Source organism: Echiichthys vipera (genome assembly GCF_963691815.1).
Source record: "Echiichthys vipera genome assembly, chromosome: 7".
NCBI classification, from domain to species: Eukaryota; Metazoa; Chordata; class Actinopteri; order Perciformes; family Trachinidae; genus Echiichthys; species Echiichthys vipera.
In genome coordinates, this window is record NC_139832.1 from 17,400,015 (window position 1) to 17,422,569 (window position 22,555).

At 41.9% G+C, this 22,555-nt stretch overlaps 1 protein-coding gene across 1 annotated transcript in view; it reads right to left on the bottom strand.

Moving 5' to 3' along the window:
- Positions 1 to 22,555, bottom strand: part of plxnb2b (plexin b2b) — a 124,753-nt gene that overhangs the window by 33,880 nt on the left and 68,318 nt on the right. Inside the window, exons 3-10 of the mRNA XM_083917273.1 lie at positions 6,636 to 7,765; positions 5,274 to 5,462; positions 5,031 to 5,156; positions 4,582 to 4,682; positions 2,659 to 2,785; positions 1,998 to 2,157; positions 789 to 900; positions 199 to 310 (exon numbers count right to left, since the gene is read on the bottom strand). Coding sequence (XP_083773399.1) covers positions 199 to 310; positions 789 to 900; positions 1,998 to 2,157; positions 2,659 to 2,785; positions 4,582 to 4,682; positions 5,031 to 5,156; positions 5,274 to 5,462; positions 6,636 to 7,763 — 2,055 coding nt within the window. The 5' untranslated portion in view covers positions 7,764 to 7,765. The remainder of the gene's footprint in view (positions 1 to 198; positions 311 to 788; positions 901 to 1,997; positions 2,158 to 2,658; positions 2,786 to 4,581; positions 4,683 to 5,030; positions 5,157 to 5,273; positions 5,463 to 6,635; positions 7,766 to 22,555) is intronic.

The window sequence follows — 22,555 nt, forward strand, 5'->3', positions numbered from 1 at the left end:
GCCAGCTGATACTGGGATTTGAGTTTTTTATTAATTATCTCCGGAAATTTGGATCGCTCAGGCGCCCCGTCACGTGTGGCGCTTAGACGTGTCTTTTGAAACTTCTCCTACACTTTTTCCAGCATTTATTAAACACATAATATCAGAGATGAAAGTCCTTGACCTGCCACTGATGTGTTAACACTTGAGAAGACTCACCTGACGTTGCTTGATGATGTTGGTACCCACCACACTGTCGTCCATGTCGCTGCAGGTGTGGTCATGCGTGTTCCACTGACAGCCCCACGAACTGGCCACACATGACATGCAACTGAAAACACAAACACCCGGGATAAGAAAATGCTTCCTCACACATAATTAGGCAGTCGCACACACAATTCCACACAAGCATACACAAACAAAATCTTAAAACATGCAAACTCATCAAAGAGTGTCCGGCACAGAAATCCATGTTGCTGACAACAAAATGGATCTCTGCAGCTTCACATAAGCAAAGCTTGTTCATCACACAATCCTTGGCACGAAAGAAGATCGACTTTCATTTTTTGATTAATGAAAAAGAAACTGAGGCAATTTCCTCGGCTTAGTAATAACAGGAGGAGAGAAAATGCAGGAGGTGCATTCAAAATTACCATGCATCACAATTTACAAACATAGCCTTGATCTCTCATCTGTTCACGCACGGTGATACATTTACATCAAGGTTGTCAGTTGATGCTGTGTTCACTGTCACTGTGTATTTTCAGTGATTGACAGAGCAGAAGTGATATATTAAAAGTCTGACTCACGGTGTGTTTTCGGATTTCCTCACTGTGGCAGCACAGTTGTAGAACTTGAACTCTCGCATGGCCAACTCCACAGTCTCGTTGACAAAAATCTTGATGGCTACGGCCACAAAATCTAATGACAGAGCAGAGAGAGGGTTAAAATTTGCTCTGAGTTTTACACACTTATGAATGGAGATGGTGTCATTAGGGAATAATTCTAAATAGTAAAATCTCCCACAGTTCATGATAAAACAAAACAGAGGAAGGATGACACACAAGACATGTCCTTTAACTAATTTGTGACAGAGCATGACCTTGTGACAGAGCATGACCTCAAATACCTTCATATGTAATAATGTATTAATTTAACGACCAGGTTGATATTGTACATTTGTAGTTTAAATTCCAGAAGAAATCTGCATTAATTAAATTAACAAAATCAACATGCAGTAAACCGGAGGCTTTTTGCACCCCTTGGGGTCTGGGGCGCCTGGGCAGTCGCCCGCTTTTCGTGATACAGGGCGCACTCACACTGTCCATCCGTACCGTGCCCAAGCACGTTTCACGGCTAAAGACTAGTTTGTTTGACAAGTGTGAATGCAACCGTACCCCGCCTAGGTGCGGCACGCTTGCCGGCCACAGACCGTTTGGGAGAGGTGGGCTTTTGTAAAGCACGTTTGCACATGTACGAGCAAGAGCATGCGCACGTGCATGTGCACAAGGCTTACGGCGGTTCTGACGTCATTTTATGTGCGCCTGTTCGGACATAGAAAAAAAGAAGGACGGACCATGCGCGGGCATTTAAAACAATGTCGGCAAAAGGTTCACGTTGGTGTGATGCGGAGGTGGAGTGTTTACTGCAGATTTGGTCGGATGAAAATATTTAAAAACAGTCGGACAAGACGCACAAAACCTCTGAGGTCTATGGAAATATTTGTAAACAAAGCGACGCATCGCAATGACGTCTATCAATGAGTGTGACGCGTTACGGCGTGATGGCGTATAGGCAGGCAAGAAGCATTCCGCCGTGGCCCAGGTAGTGTGAGTACAAATGGGCCTGGCCCGTGGGGGGAGAGGGAGGGGGGGACAAGTACCCTAAAGCACAGGGCACAGTACGGATGGACAGCATGAGTGCGCCCACAATCTTGGTTATAATAATTAAAGACAGAAGACATTTGCCTTGAAAGAGGGTGTATTAAAAAGACAGTAGGTTAATTATAAAGGCCATACCTTGGTCCTCGGGAGTATGTGGTATAAGTGAAGGGTCAGGTAGATCGCAAGAGACCTGACCAGAGTCAGACATGGTGCCCTCACTCTTGAAAGACTTGATGGAGCAGCACAGACGGTCAGAAAGCCCGATTGCAGGAAGGGAGGGGATGTTGATCTTCACCTGAGCACAAAATATTAAAGGATGTATTGCTTATCACCTGTTTGGCTGAGTGATATCACTTCTCATTAAATCAATTTCTCTGTGCAGTGTATTATTCAAACATATCTGTGCAACTGTTTCCTTTTAAAGCCTGAAGATTGATTGATTGCTGTTGGTGGATATACAAGAGTGATTCAGAAATGGAGGGACAGAGTAGTAGTCAGGAAGGGAAAAAAACAACAACCTCAGAGACAGAAAGTGAATATGAGAGGCCCTCCATCTTCTGGCTTTAAACACAATCAACTAGGTCGGTTATAATAAGCATTTTTGGAGTTTTCTGGATCAATCGATACAGAGGCAGGAAGACCTAGAGCCCAGGATCTCTGATTCACAATGGAAACTGTTTATTACACAGGCTGTGCATGTTTGCGTGACGTGCATGTAAGAGGTTGTGTTTCACAGAGAGACAGAGAGACAAAGAGAAGCAGAGATAAAGAGAGAGAGGGAGAAGAGAAGCTGTACCTTCTCAGTCTTTTTACAGGAAAGGTTCGGGGGATAGAAGGAGACAATCTTGGCACACTGCTGCCTGGGGCTCCAAAGCCAGCCATTCTTCTCCTCTGCCCGTCGGCACTCAGACCTCCTGGTACACCTTCAGAAGAAGGGTGAACAGCTCCCATCAACCCTAAATGCTTATACAAGCTTCAAAACACAAGGCCTATGACCTCCAGCAGATTTTCAATGTGCTTCTGTCAATAACAACCTCATGCCCAAGTGACTTCATGGACGGTCTGTACAGATTTCCAGATTAAGTTGAATATAGATATGAAAAACACTAAAGTTCCTCATTCGTATGATCTGGACCATTCATTTGGAGTAAAACAAATAGTTTAAAGTTGTAATCTGTAACATTTTCATCTAGCTAATTGTCTTTTAAGTTACTATCAATCAAAAAGTGAGTTTAAACAATAGTGATTGATCATATGACCATATGACTAATGAAAGCCCTTCTACTTGGCTTTTATTCCGAGTATTCCAATCTGTGTGGAGCTATTCCCTCCCTGTATGTAAATACGCAGCCATGTTAGTGAGGCTGCTGACAGTGGTTAGTCTGCCGACCCAGCATGTCAATGCCAGTTATGCTGCCTTCACTTGAAATCAGAAACTTCCAACTTCTGAGTAAGGCTTGTAGTAAGGGTAGAAGTATAATAGGAACGTGTGTGTGTGTCTATGGATTTCCGAGGGTAACATATAGGGGACGGACCGGAAGTAGAAAGGTGCATGTGTGTCAATAAAGTTTACAAAAGAAAAAAAATAAACTCAACACACATAGCGGCCGTAAACGTGACAAGATGGGGGGCTCTGAAAGAACAGGCTCGTCTGAAATTACATCTTACTGCCAAAGAGGCCGCTGGAAACAACATATCCCAAATCTTACAGATTATGACTTTATGGATAGCACGTCAATAATGGAGAAAATCGTCTGCAGATTAAAAAAAAAATTCAACTGGGTGAAGCACAATTCAAAATAAAATGCATACCAGAAAGGGAATACAATGTAAAACAGACAGACATGTCTTAATGTGCAAACAAACAGGAGCACGCAATATCATGTAGCATCAGATTTCATTTGCAAATAACATGGATTAAATAGTCTTGAAGTAAAAGTGAAAAGAAAGAATAAGTAGGGCTACAACTAAGTTTTTTTTTTTTAAAGTTTCGTTCAATCTGATGATTTTGTCATTTTGTCAATGAAAATGAGAAAAATGTCCATCACAGTGCCTACAGCTTGAGTTTATCAAATGTCCAAAACCCAGAGATATTCAAATGATATTCAGACTATGATCTACAAAAAAATTGTAGACAAATCTCACTCAAAAAGCTGGAAGCATTAAATGTTTTGCTTAAAAAATAAATTCATATTAGAACAGTTGCTGATTCATTTCCTGTCAATCGATTAATGGTTGTAGGTTTAAATCTAAGTAAAGTGTGTGCAGTGTTTCTGAATAAAAGTATCAACAACTCGTAGAGAGAGAACTGGTTGTTTTCTTTGCCTGTTTCTGGTTCAAGATCATATCCGTGTACATATGATACACATCACCCCTTCTACCCTCCAAAACCTGATAAATATAGGCTGATGAGAGTAAATTGCACAGACTGCCTTCTCTGCATGAGGCTGAAAAACAGCTTTAATTCCTTACGGCTGCACGGACAACAGGAGATGGAATATAAACACTGAGGGGCTCTAAAAGTGTCTGCAATGAAACACTGAACAAATACCCTGCTGTGTTTTACAGATGGAATTGCATGTGTGGGTGTTTGTGCTAGTCTGTCGCTGTGTGCATGCATTTCTAAGTATGTGTGTGTGTGTGTGTGTGTGTGTGTGTGTGTGTGTGTGTGTGTGTGTGTGTGTGTGTGTGTGTGTGTGTGTGTGTTTGAGATCCTCACCTGCCCTCCAGGACACACCAGCCACAGTAAGGATCTCTCAGTTCCACACATGATTGGCAGTCTTTCTTTTGGAGGCATGTCTGCACCGGTACCTTAGTGATCTGGAGCATTACAACATGATAAATGATCGAACAGTGCACAAAATATGAGGTATTTAAAGTACGGCTAGAAATGCTCAGATTGTTGCATGTGTGCGGAGTGGGAGTAAAACACGCAGCATATGGTCTCTCATGTGAGCTCCCAATGTTTTAATTACTAAAACAATTCCCTCTGTCTACATGCTAAGTGTTTATTGTACTGAGTGAAATTTTGCCACATACATTGACTTTACATATGCTTGAGTGCTTAAAAATGGTCAGATTGGCCAGGTGTGAAATTTACTAATAATATCTGTGTACTTCTAGATGCAACCTTTTAGGTAATAGACAAAAGGGCCCTGACATACACACCTTTTTCTCTGTGGTAATGTAGAGGTGGCTTTGAGTGAGGTCAAAGAAAAGGTTCTTGTTGACTTTCTCTCCCATGGTGTTGCCAGGAGTCTTACTGTACATGTATGGCTCGGCGGTCAGGTGTACCTGGAGAGAAAACAAAAGGCAGCACTGTTAGATATAAAGTTTCACTTCCCCATCCTGCTTCCCTCAGGTAAAACTTAAAGCTTACAAGAAAAAAAATAAATCAGAAGACAACTCCACCTTGAAGACCTCCCCCTGGGTGTTCCCCAAGAAGGCGATGGTGTGATCATTCTCTACAGCGACAGCCACAGCAGTCAAAAGGCCTGGCTTGGTCAACACCGCATGTGGCTTTAAGGCGAATCTCGGCTTGCTGGCCAAAGGTGAAGGCAGAAAGTCTGCGCCACATTTGAAGTTTTCCAACGTATCCTTCTGTAAAAAGGAAAGGAATAATAAAAAGGATGATGAAACGTTGTGAACCCTTTAATCCAAAGAATATTAGAGGGACTCAAGCCTCTTAGCAGTATTATAGTAGGTGCTCTACTATAAAAAGCTATATGGCAGAGGGGCCAGATTTTCCACACTTCTTCATTGAGGCCAGTATTTTACAGTTATAATGGGAATGGTCTAAATGTTGTCTGTGTGTTTTGTTGGGTGATTTGTTTTAATCAATATAAGAATAAAACATATTAAATAGTATCTTATCTCCGCCAAAGAGGTTAAGGTTTCGACTAAGTTTGTCTGTCAGCAGAATTACGAAGAAAACTACTGGCCTGATTTTTGTGAAATTAAACAGAAGGGCGTAGCATGGGTGAAGGGAGAACCCATTACATTTTGGAGCAGATCCGAATCACGTGGCGGATACACTAGTTATGTTTCATTTTTGTTAACACTGTGAGATAGGGCATTTGTGTTGTGTTCATGTGGTTTTGGAATAATCAGAAAAATTAGTTCCCAACAGAGGATTCACTCTGCATCACACACTGTGAGATAGGGCATGCCTTGGCAGAGGTCTTCACTCTCCACGTGTTTTAAAACATCATTTTTCTCTGGGATAACAGAGCTACTGTCTGCAGTTTATGTTAAAACTCATGAAGCAAAAAATGACTCATATATGCAAATATATGTTCTGTGTTGCACTTTGAGAGATTTTATGACGGGATATTCATACATGGTGAACAGTGGCCTGCTTCCTTTATGGTTGATTTAAAATACTGTTGATATCAGAGCCATTTCTGTTGTAATACCTATTTTTTGTTTTCAAGACATGAGTCTGTTTTGGTCAGCTGGAACTAAGACTGTGTTTGATTTCCAGTGGGGAATTTTTATTAGATGAAAGATGATGGTGACTTCTACACCACCGCTATATGGTAATATTCTGGATGAGTTGAGGGATTTGGAAAAGAGACATGGAAGGAGGATAGATGTGTGAGACAGAACAAGAGCTTTAAACAGAACAACTGCAGAACAAAGTAAACAGTGACACATCTATGCATCATTGATTACTGCAGAGGGAATTCTTCAAAAGATATCCCACTGACATCTGTTATTCCAAACTCATGTTAAAAACCCTTTTAATCAGCTGGCACAAAAAAAAGCACTTACCGCAATTTTTGATTTGCAGAATTCATCAGTTTTAGATGAGTAGGGGATGTCCACAGCAGGAAACCCGGAAATTTTCCCAGAGTCGCTGTAGCAGGCGCTGATGATATCCACTAGTCGCTCATTGATGGAGTTTAGTGGGTACATGCAGAGGGCTGAGTCGTCGTCATCGTCATCTGGACTCGCCACCATGAACAGAACTTTGCTCCAGGAGACGACTTTACCATAATTACCTGATTCAGTCATGACCCGCGCAAGCTCTTTTCCGGGAGAAGCCACATACGCAGCTTGCACTTTGTTGTATCTGTTATTTAAGCCGCAGTTTAACTGGAGCTCTGTGTGGGAGTAGTAATGGTGGTCGTTTTCACAAAGACGAGACACAAAGGTCAGGTTTTTATTATCAGTACCATCAAGTGTCCTCGAAAAGAGGAAATAAACAAAACCATCCTCTTTGAAGGCAAGTCGGAAGTCATGCAGGTACTTGGGAACAAACGGCGTCGTCTGTACCGTAGATGCCTCAATGATGCTCTCAAACACGACCCACTCACGGAAGTCCTGAAGGATGCGTGTGCTGATGAGTTTTGTACTGTCCAGGCTTCCATAGCCTTTCCCAACAAGAAACACACTGAAGGCTTGCCCATCTTTTGAGTAGGTGGACATGATGCCCACTACGTTCACATTATCCTCTATGCTAGCTACGTAAGTCCTCTCTCCTTTACTGTCACTGTAATACAGCTGCTGTTCCACATTGGTCAGGTTGAGGAGGGAGCAGATGCCTCGGTAGCGGCTGCCGCAGACTATGAGTGAACCGTTGGACAGATGGACCAGCAGAAGCTTGTTGAGGTTGGGCATGGGCTTCGTGTCCTGGCAGGCAGAAGCAGGAGGCGTACATGTCCGTGCATCCTCTTTGGGGCCCGTCTCAGCGCGAGCCTGCAGGCGGAGCGACGGCCCCAGCTGGAAAATGGTGTTGACCGCTCCCAGGTAGATTCGTCCGGTCTGGGGGTCCTGGACCACATTGTTGATGGAGGTCTCTGAGGTGAACTCCAGAATGGGGACGTTGCTGCTCTCCTCCTGGGCTCGTGAGACTGACTGGCAGAAGAGAAAGAGGAGGAGGGAGACCCAGCTAGCCATCTCTGAAGATAAAAGAAAGGGAGAGGTGGTTTCATAATTAATGCAGTTAAATGCACACGTTATTGTACATTACGCATCAGCAACACAAGACTGCAGTGTAGAGTAGGTGCGTGGTTAACATACAGCACTAAGCTAACACTCACAAATGCAATCTAATGGTAATGAGGAAAAGTCACAGGGCCCATTCATAAGGACTTTTCAGTTGTGCACTTATTAGCTTTCTTGCAAAAAGTTACACAAGAAACATCTGTCAGGAGACATAGTGCTTTTTTACTTTGATTTTTGAATGGATTAAACAAACAGAGAAACACAATATAGCATGTAAATTATTGAGCTCTAGAGGCAAATGGTTTTACCTTTGGACAGAGACATCTAACATCTAACATATCTAGCCATGCAGATAATTATATTTTATTTTATTATTATTTATCTGTCTCTAAAATGTTGGAAGCCAACCCAAACCAGTTGTTTGAATTAAATTGTGTTTGACCAATCCACAGATTTCACTGTGAAAAGTTTACTGACATGCCACATGATAGTGAATGTGCTTTTTTCTGATTGTGGATCAACCTGGCAGGAAAATGTAGTGTTTTATAACTAACTATTAAACCTAATGTAGGTCTGTGCAAAATTGTTTTTGCATGTCTGCTCATCCATTCCCACTCCCATGACCACATCCCCCCTGTCCTCCAGAAACTTCACTGGCTCCCTGTCCCACAATGGATACAATTCAAAGTCCTTCTCCTCGCCTATCAAGCCCATTCATAACCAGGCCCCCTCCTTCCCTTTGAGTATTACACAAAGCACTATATACATAAAATGTATTATTATAATTATCATTATTATCTCAAGTTGCAGTTTATATCCATGTCATTCCAGAAAATATATGAAGTGAAGACTTTGAAAGAAATTAATAAAAAGGTATTAAGTTTATTTTATAGTTATAGTGTTGATTAACAGCCAGAAATATTTTTTGGAAGCCTTATAAAATCACAGTGAAGTTGTCACCACTTAATTTTATCCTATTAGATATTTGTTGGAATGTTCTCATAAAAATCATAGGAATTCTTGAGTTATGGCCAAAGATGTGTTTTGTGAGGTCAGTGATCCTAAACTAATAAATAATAACAAATCGAGTCAGTTCAGCCTTGAATCCAAGTGAACATTTGTGCCAAATTTGAAGAATTTCCCTCTAGGGGTTCCAGAGATATCACACTCACGAGAATTGGACAGACAGATAGACAACTGGAAAACATAATGCTTCCAGCCACAGTTGTTGCAGAGTCATCATAAAACCCAAACTATCTACAAGTAATTTGGGTATACTGGCCCTTTAAGAGTTGTACATATGAAGCAGACTATGCCTCAAGCTAACAATGTGTAGTGCAGCTGTTTGTCTGTGATTCAACTTCCTGCTCCAGTTCTATAACAGGGCATGTTATTTTGGATTTAATTGACTTAATATCAGAAGTGATCACTGGTGAAAAAAGAAAAACAAAATTGCTCTGTGTGGGGGTAAAGAAAGACTAAAGCTGAGAGCCAGATCTCAAACCATAACACAATAAAAGCCCATTTAAAAAGCTTGGATCCATTCCAACCTAATTTGCAATTCGCTTCTTTTTTTTTTCTTCCTTCAACAACACCTCTGCTATGTGCTCATGAAGCAAACACTTTTGTCTCAGGAAACATGATCACACAAAATCCCTGTAAAATACAGGCAGCATCATGTACCGCTAACAGCAGGTGCTCGCGGAGTCACTCACTCATTGCTGTTTGCCCAGGCTGTGGTAAACATGGAACTACAGTTGCCTTTGAAGCAGCGATTGCCCACACAGCAAATGTGGGTCTATCTATGTGTGTTTACATGTGGTGTCAAGCTCCAATAGTATCCACCTTATTTCACCTTGTCGGTCAAGTCCACAAACACATTCTTCAAAATGAAAACCCCTGATTAAACTTCAAGGAGGTCGCTCGCCAAAGCTATGTTTTATAATGTTTAACTCCATTCCCTCACTGGACTAATTGGGGAGACCACCAATTAGACATTCACCCAGGGGGGAACCTGTTAATTTCACTGGCACCTCTCATTAGCATTTAAGTGCAGACTACTCGATTTGATGATTTTATTTTTCTTTCAATTTACTGCCTCAGTCCTTCTCCTCCCCCATGCAACCCAACCCTCCCCGTCCGCAACCAATTTCACTGCATAAATGTTGTGCCCTTTTCAATTCTCAGACTTAAATATTTCAATTATAACTGTAATGGTGCAATAAAATGTCTGTGCTTATTCAGGACAGAAATGTGTGCAGTTTATAGCTTTAATAATGAGGGAGGGCTGGTCAGTGCCTTGTCAAGATTTAACTACACACTACAGGGGTGGACAAAATAAAAGGAGCATCATATGATCATCAATTTCAGCACCAAAGCAACAAAACTTCAATTACAAAGACAGATTTGCTGGCTAAGTTGAATGACAATTGCAAACGTGCGTCAGAGAGAAAAGGCGCCACAATAACTCACTTTTGTGTTTGAGTTTTCAATGGAATCGTAACAAAAACTGCATGAACTGCAAAACATTCTTGCAGCGTCAAAATGTTGACAACATAAACAAATACAGTAAAGCCGCACTGACAAAGAATGGTGGAAAATTGCAAAATGTTCCCGGAGAGAGAAAAAAACAACCTTAAAGATGAACAAAATGAAATGAACATCTCTGCGAGGCAATCTCAAAGTAATAAAGTTTGCTCTGTAAAATTGAGCTTCACAAAGCCTTACTTAGGGCGTATTTAGGGCAGGGCAGCATATGGCAAAAGTAACGGAAAAATCTATTTAAGCGACTATAAAGTGAATGCTTGAATGCACTGCTTGTGATATCTGACATGTCATTTCTGTGCTCATTATTTGACAAATGTGCACTGAAGGTATGAACTTTGCGGTGTCTCCATTTAACCTTTATATATACTCACTCACACACACACACACACACACACACACACACACACACACACACACACACACACACACACACACACACACACACACACACACACACACACACACACACACACACACACACACACACACACACACACACACACACACACACACACACACACACACACACACACACACACACACACACACACACACACACACACACACAAACATTTCATTTCTCTTCATTTAAATGTCCTACCAATCTCTGTTTTCTCATTTTCCTTTTGTTAAGTACTGATTTCTGTCCCTGAAAAATGCTACAGTATATAGATGAAGATTTTATCAGAATTATTTCTCAATTTTTAGTCATTTTATTTCATTTCTAAGTCACTTGACCTCAGTATATTCCACCAGCTGGACTGTGTTATTTTACCACAAGCTGATATTTGGCAGTCTGTTGATGTTTAAACAGTTTGACTAGAAAGGTTTGGGTAGTCTGACATGCCACATGATAGTGAATGTGCTTTTTTCTGATTGTGGATCAACCTGGCAGGAAAATGTAGTGTTTTATAACTAACTATTAAACCTACTGTAGGTCTGTGCATCTACAAAATGTCTGAAATTAAACAACTGTTTGCCAACCATTTTTTTCTGTTTTTGTACACAACATAGAGGAACACACTGTCTAAATAAATATTGGGTGTGTGAAAGTAAATATGGACAGTAATTGAAGCATGACTGCCTCTCTGAATGAACCTCTATTGTGTGCTGTCCGCCAAAAGACTGTAATATCCATATTTATATCAATTTGCTTGGCCATGATACAGACCACACTGAGAGACTCCTCAAAAGATGGATTATGTGACATAAAATGACTTGATTCCTTTGACTTACAATCAAACATGCTTTTTCAGTCTGTAATGCACAATGCAAAGACAATGTCTCTGGGCGCTCACTTAGGTTTCAGAAAACTCCTGTTCCACTTACATCCATGACTTCAAAGAGTCCTTTTCCTACTCATGCAAATCCTATAGCCAGCCCTCGATCAGAAAAAAAAAGTGTCACCAATTTCCCTCAGATGGTGCATTGTGGGTCAGTGAAAAAGAAATGCTTAACATATTTCAAAGGAGCCTGTTCTCTCCTAGGATGTCTCTTTCTGTCACTCTATCACTTTTCATCCTTTTTCCACGGGCTTAATCCTGAACGCTGGAATTAAAGAGGCTTCAAAGAGCCCAGGAGAGGCAGATGTCTGGTGGGGCTGACACAGGTGGAATGAGACCCATTTTTCCACAGACCAGCCTACCTCTCACCACCTTTCCTCAACATGTCTCTAAGCTGCTGTGAGAGAACATGGCATGTGGGCATAGCATCCAACACGTGGCTATTTTGAATAAATAAAAAGCTGCTAAATTTAGAGGCTGCGTGCTGCATCAGCCTGCAGCTAATGAAGCCTCCAATGGCTCGGGATAAATAATGATGAAACGCATCATGTGCTAATGAAGCTGGCACATCTGAAAAATTGGATCCTGTGAAAGACACAATTGATAGAAATCTCAACTAATTCCTTTGCACATTTTTCACTTATTATGACAGGAAAAGGACAAACGTTTACACAGAATCCTACAATTGAACCGACTATAGTGAATTCTCATCTTCACTGACCGAATCAGTAATTAAAGAGTGGCGCACTAACAATGGAGCATAAGCATTGTTACAGAATGTGTGTTATTTCCTCGTTAAAAGCTTTTTTAAAGAAATGTTGCTTGAACTCTGTAGAAAAGTGGTGGTCCTTGAGCCATTAACCTGAAAAGATTTTATCAATTTCATTCAGTTTTATAGTTTTTTTGTTTTCTTTACCTCCACCAACGACGTCATGTTTGGGGCTTGGTTTGTTTGTCTGTTTGTCAGCAGTATTACTGACCAATTTTTATGAAACTTGGTGGAAGGACGTAGCATAGGTCAAGGAAGAAGAACCCATTAAATTCTGGAGTTGATCCGAATCATGGTGCAGATACAGAAATTGTTTGTCACCTTCATTAACCTTGTAAGCTAGAGCAATTGTACTGCGTTCATGTGGTGTTAAATTAATCAGAATAATGTGTTTCCGATCCACACCGCATTGAAGTGCCAAAAGTTTTCTGTTTTAACTTATCATTATGAAGTGAATGTTGATTGCAAAATGTAATGACTATAGAATAATGACACCGTCGGCATTTAGATTGGTTCTCTATAAGCCTCGTTTTCACAGTCTGCCACTGGGTATGACCTCCTGGTAAAATGACAACTCGCTTTACGGCCCAAAGGGACGAGAATATCGCTTGAGTTGTGCCTATACTTATGAAGGTTAAAAAAAAATTATAACAACAAATAACAGCTTCACTACTTCGTTCTTACCTTTCAGAATAATACCCCTGTACTGTATATATAATGTTACACTGCATTACTGCTTACCATTGAGCAAGAGGCAAGTAAAAACAAACAAACAACTAAACTCTCACGTCGACCAGCAAATAAAAAAGAACCCCGTTGATGGAGGAAGGAGGAGAGAAGTAACAACACCTCTCTACTTATTAATAGTACTGGGTGATTTATTCAGCCTTTATAATACCGATTGTTTCATTCTGCCTTCAGCCAAATTGGGATACTTACAGTTGTGTCTTGCTTTGGACAGTAGCCAGACTGCTAGTAGTAGCCACATAGACTGTGTAAACACCAGGGTCAATGGTAAACCTGTTTCACAAAGATAGACTTTTACTATGATCAAACTAGTATTTAGACTTCAGATGAACTACATATGTTACACAAAGCTGAAAATGATGAGGGAAAAAAAGAAAATCAAACTTTGGCTTACTTCAAGATTAACCTGTTTTTATTTTTGTGAAACTGTCTAAATTGCATCAGAGTAACCTAAGCAATTTCAGCCTGGCCCAACACAACAGACTAGTTTAAAATATTTTTGTGAAACAAGGACTTTATCGTTCTATCCCTGACAAAGTCTTATATGTTGCATTGTTATAGACACATTAGAATTTTGTCAAAAACCATACATCATAACAGCAACACCGAACAGTGTTATGAACAGTATGCGATCATTTGATGAATTAACTTGATAGACATGATTTGATTCTGCAAAGAGTTTATTTCTATTGTTAAAGGCAAAATACATTGCGAGAAAAACTGCTGAGGTACTGCATGCACAGGCTTGAAAATAGCACATGAAGGTGTGCCCCTTTGTTTGTGGGTCAATACACACATACTCAAACTCCTTTTTTTATGACGACTACAGCCATCTGTTTCACCCTCCCTCGACAAGTAAGGACATGTCTGGACAGGAAAAGAAGCTCTCAGCAAAGAAAAATGAAAAATAATTGAGAAATGGCAGGTGTGCACACAAACACACAGATTCATAGGCTTAGAGGTACATGTGCATGTACTGATACGTGCACCGGCGCAGTTTGAAGTGCTGACAAGGTAATCCCACTCCGACCACACAGAGACACTCTCCTCTTCAAACAGCCACACTGTTTCTGACACAGGGGCAGTGAAACCCAGCATGGCAGTCCCCTTGCCTCTGGGCCAATCCTCTTGCCACAACTCCCACATCCCCCCTTCCCTAGGTTGACACCTACCAGGAGGAAGTCTACGAGCGTGCCGGTGTGAGGGAGCAAGAGATCAGGAAGGAGAAGAATAGTGTGTGGGTGTGATGATTAAATCACACACAGAAAAAAACACTTGCGCAACTGCTGATCTGGCAAATTCTGAACCAGCATGGGTGCTCCACTCACTCATTAAAACAGATACGGAAAGGAAACTGTTATAATAACTAAAAAAACAGACACCCTACCCTGAAAAACATAATAGGATATCACCCCATACTGTGATCATTCATATGCAGCACTTTTTTTTTTTAATCGGAGAGCTGGCTTTGACAGGTGCCAGGGTCTGACAGTGATGGGTGGTGCTGCTGTCTTTACATTGAAGCCGCATATGCTGATAAAAGTGAACTGCTATTAAATTCCTTGCATGTCCCCAGAGGACTCGGTGCCGGGCGCGTGGGGTGGGGGGGGGGGGGGTTGCTCCAAAGTGAATCATGCCGTGTCTCTCGTACCGTGTAGGGGGGCTGAGAAAGGCCTAATAAAGTGTGTACAAGGCAACATGACAACGTGGGTTAGGAGCCATACAAGGAGTGGGAAATGGGGGGCGGACCCTCGTCCTTTATTTTCCCGCTGTCGTCCAGGGAGGGATAGGCAGGAACAAGCGGCATTGTTATAGATGAAACATGAAGTGGGAGAGTGTAGAGAACTCTCTTTCTCTGCATGTCTCCCATCTCGTTTTGTTTTTTTTGACATGCAAACGCTCTTGTCCCATCCCTACAGTGAAATTGTTTCAGGAGTTGCAATGGGAGGCTGTTGTGACGACGGCAATCCAATTTCCATATGAACAATTACCCTGCCGTCAGGGTTGGCAGTTCATTTATTTCAATTTGACTGACTGGGAGAACCACGCTAACTAAAGCAGCCATTGTATTCAGGGCACCAGGCGGGGGATTGCTAGGCCAGGTCCATTTCAGTGGGATCCAGTTGCTGTGGCCTAAATATGCTAACACCTTTAAAGTCGGCCCGTGACCTAAAGAGTGTGGGAATCACACTTTGCTCTCCTAATAGACTGTGTGTGTTTGTGTGTCCCAGTTCTTACACCTGTGCGCTTGAGTTTCTCTTGTGTGTCTAAATGCATCTGCCCTCTTGTGTAGGATTGTCTGTTCTGATGTGTGACAACGAGCCAGGGTGCAAGCGTAACCTGCACACATCCACACCACCCTTTTAGGCACAGCACTTTTCCTCATTAGGACTGATAGGCTGTTTGTGTGTCTGTTTACCACTGTCACCATTTTCAAGGCTCCTGCTATCTCCCCTCTGCCAGCTGGACACTTGAGCAGCGAGAAAACAAACTACACATTTAAATGTGCATGTGTGCCGGGATACAGACACACACAGTCACACTCACTACTACACTTTTCATACCTTTCTCTGAAGCCGATCTCAATGTCTCTTGTAATCTCTCAATCTTGGTTTGTTTCTCCAATAAGCACACAAATGCACCCTCTCTCTGTCTGGGCAGCAGCAGTTTGGGCTAATCTCCCTGCCCACCCCCAGCTGGATGATGCAGCGTTCCAGCGGGACAGAGTGGATGTTTGCTGTGTGGACACAGCTGGCGGATGTGGGGAACCTGATTAAACGGCCTGGCGGAAAAGAGCAACTTTCAGGAGCCAATGGCTTCTCCAACATCACCGCCACCACATCCAGACGGTTACTAATACACTCAAACAGTTGTTGGGGCAGGCATGCATACACAAGCTCACTAATCAACTCGACTCAATCACAGATATGCATCTGAGAGCCAACAACAAATACATGCCCACATCTGCAACTAGGGATGCAACTACAGATTGTTTTCAATCTGCCGATTTAAAAAAAAAAAACAATAGTTTGATCTGTTAAATGTCAGAAAACTGTGGACATTTCTAGCATTGTCTGACCAATAATCTAAAACCTAAGTTACTCAATTTAAAATGATACAAAATTGCAAATCTTTACATTTAAGAAACTGGAACTGGCAAATGTTTAGCATGTTTTGCTTGATAAATCACTTCGATTTATTGATAATGAAAATTGTTGCTGGTTAATTTCCTGTCCATCAAGTCGACTAATCGTTTCAGAAACTAATTTCCTTTGTGACACATTGCTTGGTGGCTGCAGGGAATTTCTTTTTCTCTCTCACACCCATCAGAGATCAGAGTCTCTTTAAAGTACAGGTAATGATTCATTGTCTTGCTCAGGGGCGCTTCAGCAGGGTTGACACTTGCTCATACAGAGAGTGAGTCCGTGCTTTCCCTAGTTGGAGGGCCAACTAGTAATCCGTACAGCACCCTGAGGCGATCCTCTGCTCCCAACGCACACTCGCACACCGCTTACATACAGTACAGCACACAATCACGTTGCAACACACATGCCGTTACAATTAAGAAGTCAGGCAGGCAGACTGACTGCTGGGAAGGAATCCATTACACACCTTATTGGTTATAATGATTTCACTTCACCAGCATAAACGCCAATGAGCCATGAAGGTATCTTGTAATGTGGTTTAGTCTCAGTGCCCAGCTTCAGTTTGGTTTCAAGGGGAATACTGATCTTGTGGTGACTAATTGTTCGCCTGCCCTCTTTTAGGAATTCACATGAAAACTTTGTAACAGTGGACAAGGAGATGTAATCGATGTGTGTTTATAGAAGCTTTGGGAAACATTCCCACTTGCTTTCTTTCCAAGAATGAGATGAGAAGATTGATATCAATGTCATATACAGTATATAGAGGGGGAGTTGGGATGTGTTTAGCCGAGCTGAAAATAAAACACTGGAAGCAGGGAGAAGCACCAAGCCTGGCTTTGTCCAATGTGAAAATACACAGGTTCCAACACCTCCAAAGCTCAGTAATCAACAATTTGAACCAATTTGTTAGTTCAAGCAGTGCACAAACGAATAAAAAAACGAGACAATTCCCTATTCGGGTTCCGGATGTTTAATGTATTTTCTATGCATCTTGGTGAGCTTCAGTGTGCTTTTAGTGCATGCTACCAAACCTGGTAACCTTCTCATTAACACTCTTTTTGCACCTGCATGTGACGTGAGTATAATTACACTTCCTCTCTTGTGAACCTCACTCCGTAAGTTGCACATGCACTCAAGAAACCAGAGAAATCAGGTCATACAGTAGTAACCTGCTTAAGGTACACATGCAGCAAGTCAGAAAACAGATGTCCTTCCTCCCATCTTATTTGGCATTTCTTACCTCATTTAACTGAGGCGCGTTTTTTTTTATAAAACCGGATGATTTATGTTGTTCTATCCGATCATTGTGTCGGCTTCAGTGAATATGATCAAACAAATGTTGCCGACTGGGACTTTAATTACTGCTGTCTGTCTGTCACTGAGCATATTGAAGACTGAGTGAGAGGATAGACGGACGGTGCAAAACTTCCCCTCACAGCATGAAAGTAAAAAGGGAAAACAGACTTATGTAGACTTCCAGAGGACGTTGGATGAAATAATTTTAAATACATGGATGCGTCACTTGTAATTATTACGTGTTATTATCTGCCCTTTCATCCATTTGCTCCGCTTTTATTTGTCTGAAGCCCTGCACATGCATACAAGCAAAAAGCCGATTAGAAACTTGATTACAAGGATTTGGCATTGTCAGGATAATTATGTAGCTGGGGAAATCAGGTTTCTTAAATGATCCTCAACCCTGTGCACATGACGTTGAAGAAAACAAGCCCAATGTAACCTGGTTACTGATGTATACACTGTTACGAGACATTAGGAAGTAATTGTTCCAGCTAGTAACTCCCTCCTAATACACAAGTTTTTTCTTTATTTTGCTGTTTGTGTACGCCTTTCATAAATGAGATACAACATGCTAATAAAGACACTTTCACACAGACTTTGGAAAATGTTCTGACCTGATTTGTCAAATATTGTCCACAGTTCATATGAGAAAACTGCCTATGTGAGTTTTACAGATGTTGATAGGTTTATTTGTGTGAATGATATCGATCTCCTCATCTCAATCTTTGAAAGAAAGCAAAAAAGAGCATTCCCACAAAATGTTGAGCTACTGCTTAAAACACAGTTAGGAAAGTGTATAAATAGAGCGCAAGCTGTGAGAGATGAAATCTCTCTGTTTTTTTGTGAGCCGAATGAGTGAGAGAGTAGGTAACCTCCGACGAGAAGGTATGAGGCATGAGAGATGATGAAAATACATAAAGACTGGACCAGAGCGCGCACACACACACACACACACACACACACACACACACACACACACACACACACACACACACACACACACACACACACACACACACACACACACACACACACACACACACACACACACACACACACACACACACACACACACACACACACACACACACACACACACACACACACACACACACGTTACTGACTGAGTCAATAGTTCCTTTGTGCGATCTGGCAGGTGCCTGTCACTTGTCAAAATGAGTCATAGCGTGGATGGTGACTGAGCATTGTAATGGTGGTGGCAAAAGCGCCGGCTGAGGCTCAGAAAGATTCAAGGTTTTGATAATGACTAAGAACTATCACGTAATAGCCGAAAGATTAGCCCGGTCTCCTCAGCATATGGAGAAAAGGTCACGTTTGGAGCTTAAAAGGTAATAGCTAAATTAGCTGAAAAAATACCTCATAAAATTAAATAGCTTCCAGCGAGGAGGAGTACTTTCCCCTGGCCGTGCAGAAGAAAATAGACTGGGCTACTTTTTAATTAGTTGGTCGTTGAGAACTAATCACAGAAAGGGTAGAGTCTGATAAAAACGCGTGTATGCCTCGACAAAAAACCTCAAGTCATAACAGAAGAAACTAACTTCCTCATTCTCAACAAAATTAATTTTTTTTAAAAAACACATTTGAGTGGACTACCTCCAACACTTCTCCTTAGTGTCACACACTTCCATCAAATGTTCTTGATGCAATTGAAACCACTCCACAGCACTCATCCCTACACCCTTCACAATCTTCATCCATCATCTATCAGTGTTTCTGCAGCCGGAGGTGAGAGAGCTGCTAAGCAGGGCCTGACTAATGGCTAAACAAACACCATTATCAGGTCTCGGTGGCCTAACGCTGAGCAACAGGAGCCCCAGAGCAGCTGAGGTTCTTTAATACTTAATCCTGGCTGCCCTGCTCTGCTAGTGGATGCTCTAAACTAAACTAAGATGGGCGGCACTGAAGGACAACTAATGAGGGAATAAGCACAAAAACATGAGAGGAAGAGGTAAAGAGGATAGTCATGCATACATGCACACACGTGCACAATCACTTTCCGCAAAAACTGGAGAATAGACTGTATTAAGAGGGGCTAGACAGAAGAGTGGCCCTCTCATCTCGGCCAATTCCCTCTTTAAAAAAAGGCTCAGGGAGAAGTTAATGAGCCTGTTACAGCCCCACAGTTCCCCTGATAAGGCCGCTGATTACACCACATGTTCGGGCAAGTGGATTGTGTGTGCGCGTGTGTGTTTGCATGCACATTTGTATTTGTGTGTCACCTGACCCAAAGCGGTCATCTGCTAATCGTACGTTCACAAGTCAGGAATGCACACTTTCTGCTAAACATGCTTTCACACACCAATCACCACTTTCGAGGCGCAATCTAGCCCTCTCACACTGACTCGCTCGCCTACGTACACCATGTCACCCGTGACAAACGCGCGCGCGCGCACGCACGCACGCACACACACACACACACGACTGACTGACTGAGCAAGCCACTCAATGAGAGTGGGTGATTAGGCCCTCGGAGAGTAGACCTGACCTTTAACTCAAATCAAGTCGTCCCTGTGCATGTGTGTTTTTATGAGTCAGTGGCTGTAAAGTCTCGGGCCCGCGCCACTTCACATCGAATGTCACTGATTTAAATGAGAAGACAGGACGATGGAGGGGTGGGGGATAGAAGGAGGTATGTATGGGATGAGAGAACGCAGGACACATGAGAAAGACAAAGGATTATTTTTTACAGTACTCTGCAAGAAAAAAGTCAAGGATAATAAAATGTTTGTTTTTTTTCAAAGGAAGGAGACTGAAAGAGAGTGCTGTCACAGATCAATCTTCTGTCTTGTTCTCTCCCTCTTTGCGAGAGAAAAAGCAAAGATGAGGTATTTTTAAATTCCTGGTTGGTTGTGGGAATACAGCGCGGGCCCTTCTGGGTACACAAACCTCCCCCTCCTACTGTCAGGATGGTTGAGTCTGCACTTCAGTGTTCTCAGAGCTCAGACGGACCGAGAGGCAGACAGTCTGAGTCAGGCCTCTAGGGAGCGAGTGAGCAAGGGGCAACTGAGGGTTTGTTGCACTACTAAATACTGTTTTAGTTGGCACCCAAATTATATTTGTGGGATCTTTTTTGAACTACACACAGAGCTTGTGCATGTGTAGATGCTAGAAAGATGTTGATTAACTACACACTTTACAGAATAATTAGAATTTATTACAACTTTCGTCTAATTTCTGTTAGTAACGATCGCACTCACCAGGTTCATAGGTGAAGCATGTGAATGTGACAACATCACTACAGATGAAGAGTCAGAGCCTCAGACAGGTTTTAACAATGTTTAACAGGTGAACAGTAAAATAATTATAAACCTGACTCTTATGCCCACCACAGTTCTTTACCGCAGAAGGATTATTGCAAACACTTCAGCTGTGTCCACTTTCAGTTTTCCCTTCAAAAAAAGTAATTTTGGTAGCTGTACAAACCTGTCTGTTCTTTTGACTGCTCGTGTTTCACCCTGTTTGGCTTTATTGTTTTGTTGCCATCTTCCCAGATCTTCGCAGCTACTTTGGTGAGCACAACGTTGTCATATCCCAAATACGTGATGACCACAACTATGAAAATAAGTTGAGAAAATCTGGAATTATCCTTTAATTAAAAGCAAGTTGTGTGATGCTGGTGGGACCACTTCCCATCCGTCTCAGCTATCGCCTTTCTCGTCTCTCTCCTTCTGTCATCACCGCAGATCTCAGAGGAGATAGTGAACCAGCGTTCACCGTTGACGGGTCGGAGGACGTGTGGCGTGGCGCCCAGGTTAATTAAGTTGGAAATCATAGAGACGATCAGTGGTGCTGCCACTCAGACTGCCAGTCTACCTCCTAGCTCTCACCATGTCCCTGCTATGACCGAAGTGTTCAGGCTGTCTGACAGGTAGAGAGGTGTTTGTGTGAGAGAAAGAATGTGTTATTTTGTATGTGACTCTGAAAGGAACAGGGAAATATTAGTCAATAGTCAGGAAACTGAGATTTATTTCTTTTTGGTTTTTTTCTCCTGGGATTTAGGGCATCATATGCAGCACAAACTGTAAAGCCCTTTCACGTATAAACAAAATTGACTTTTTTTGACTACAGAAATTAACGAGTTGAACATTGATTGATTGAACATTGAATGAAACATAGAATGTTTGCTTGAAAATTTCATGAATAAATGGTGCGGTAAATCGATGATCAAAATAGTTGTTGATTAATTGAATGTGGATCGACTTTTTGTTTCATCTCTACCAGACAGACGCATGCACTAATATAGTATAGAACTTAATTTCCTCACTCTGGCCAGAATGATCAGTGTTGGAAAAAGAAAAGAAAATCACAGCGTCCCACAATCCCATCCAGACAGCCTTCTCTGCCATGATTGCTCTGTTCCCCAGGAGGCTGCTGTAAGGAGCTGAAGCCGCAGTGATTGTTGATGGACGCCTATTGGAATGAGCAGCACGTAGAGAACACTCCCTCCCCACCACCATCTGTAATCCTGGAAAAATGGACTCTATGTATTAGTGAGGTGCTTAAAAGGCAGGAGCCATTTCACACATTCACACACAAATACATACACACATTAAAGCTACCTGTACTGCGCTTATAGAGGCTGACGGATATTATTCCCCTGGCTCAGTATCAAAACATTTAGTGCTGTGAGGCTGTGACACAGTGCTAGAATGTAATTTAATTACAGAACTTGAGTAAATCTCTGAATGTTCTCATTTGTCCAGGTCATTGTTATACCCAAAGAAATCTAAGTCAAAAGCAACTGGACTTATTTATATTTGTCTTCCTGCTTACCTAGACAAATAACCAAGTCCAGTTGCTTTTGACTTGTAAAAGTACAGTACAAGTACCTCAAGATTTTACTTGACATTGGAATTGTACTTTTTATTGCCCTACATTACCTGGCAGCTTTAGTTCCTTACAGGATTTAAAAGTTTTTAAAGTTGACTGACA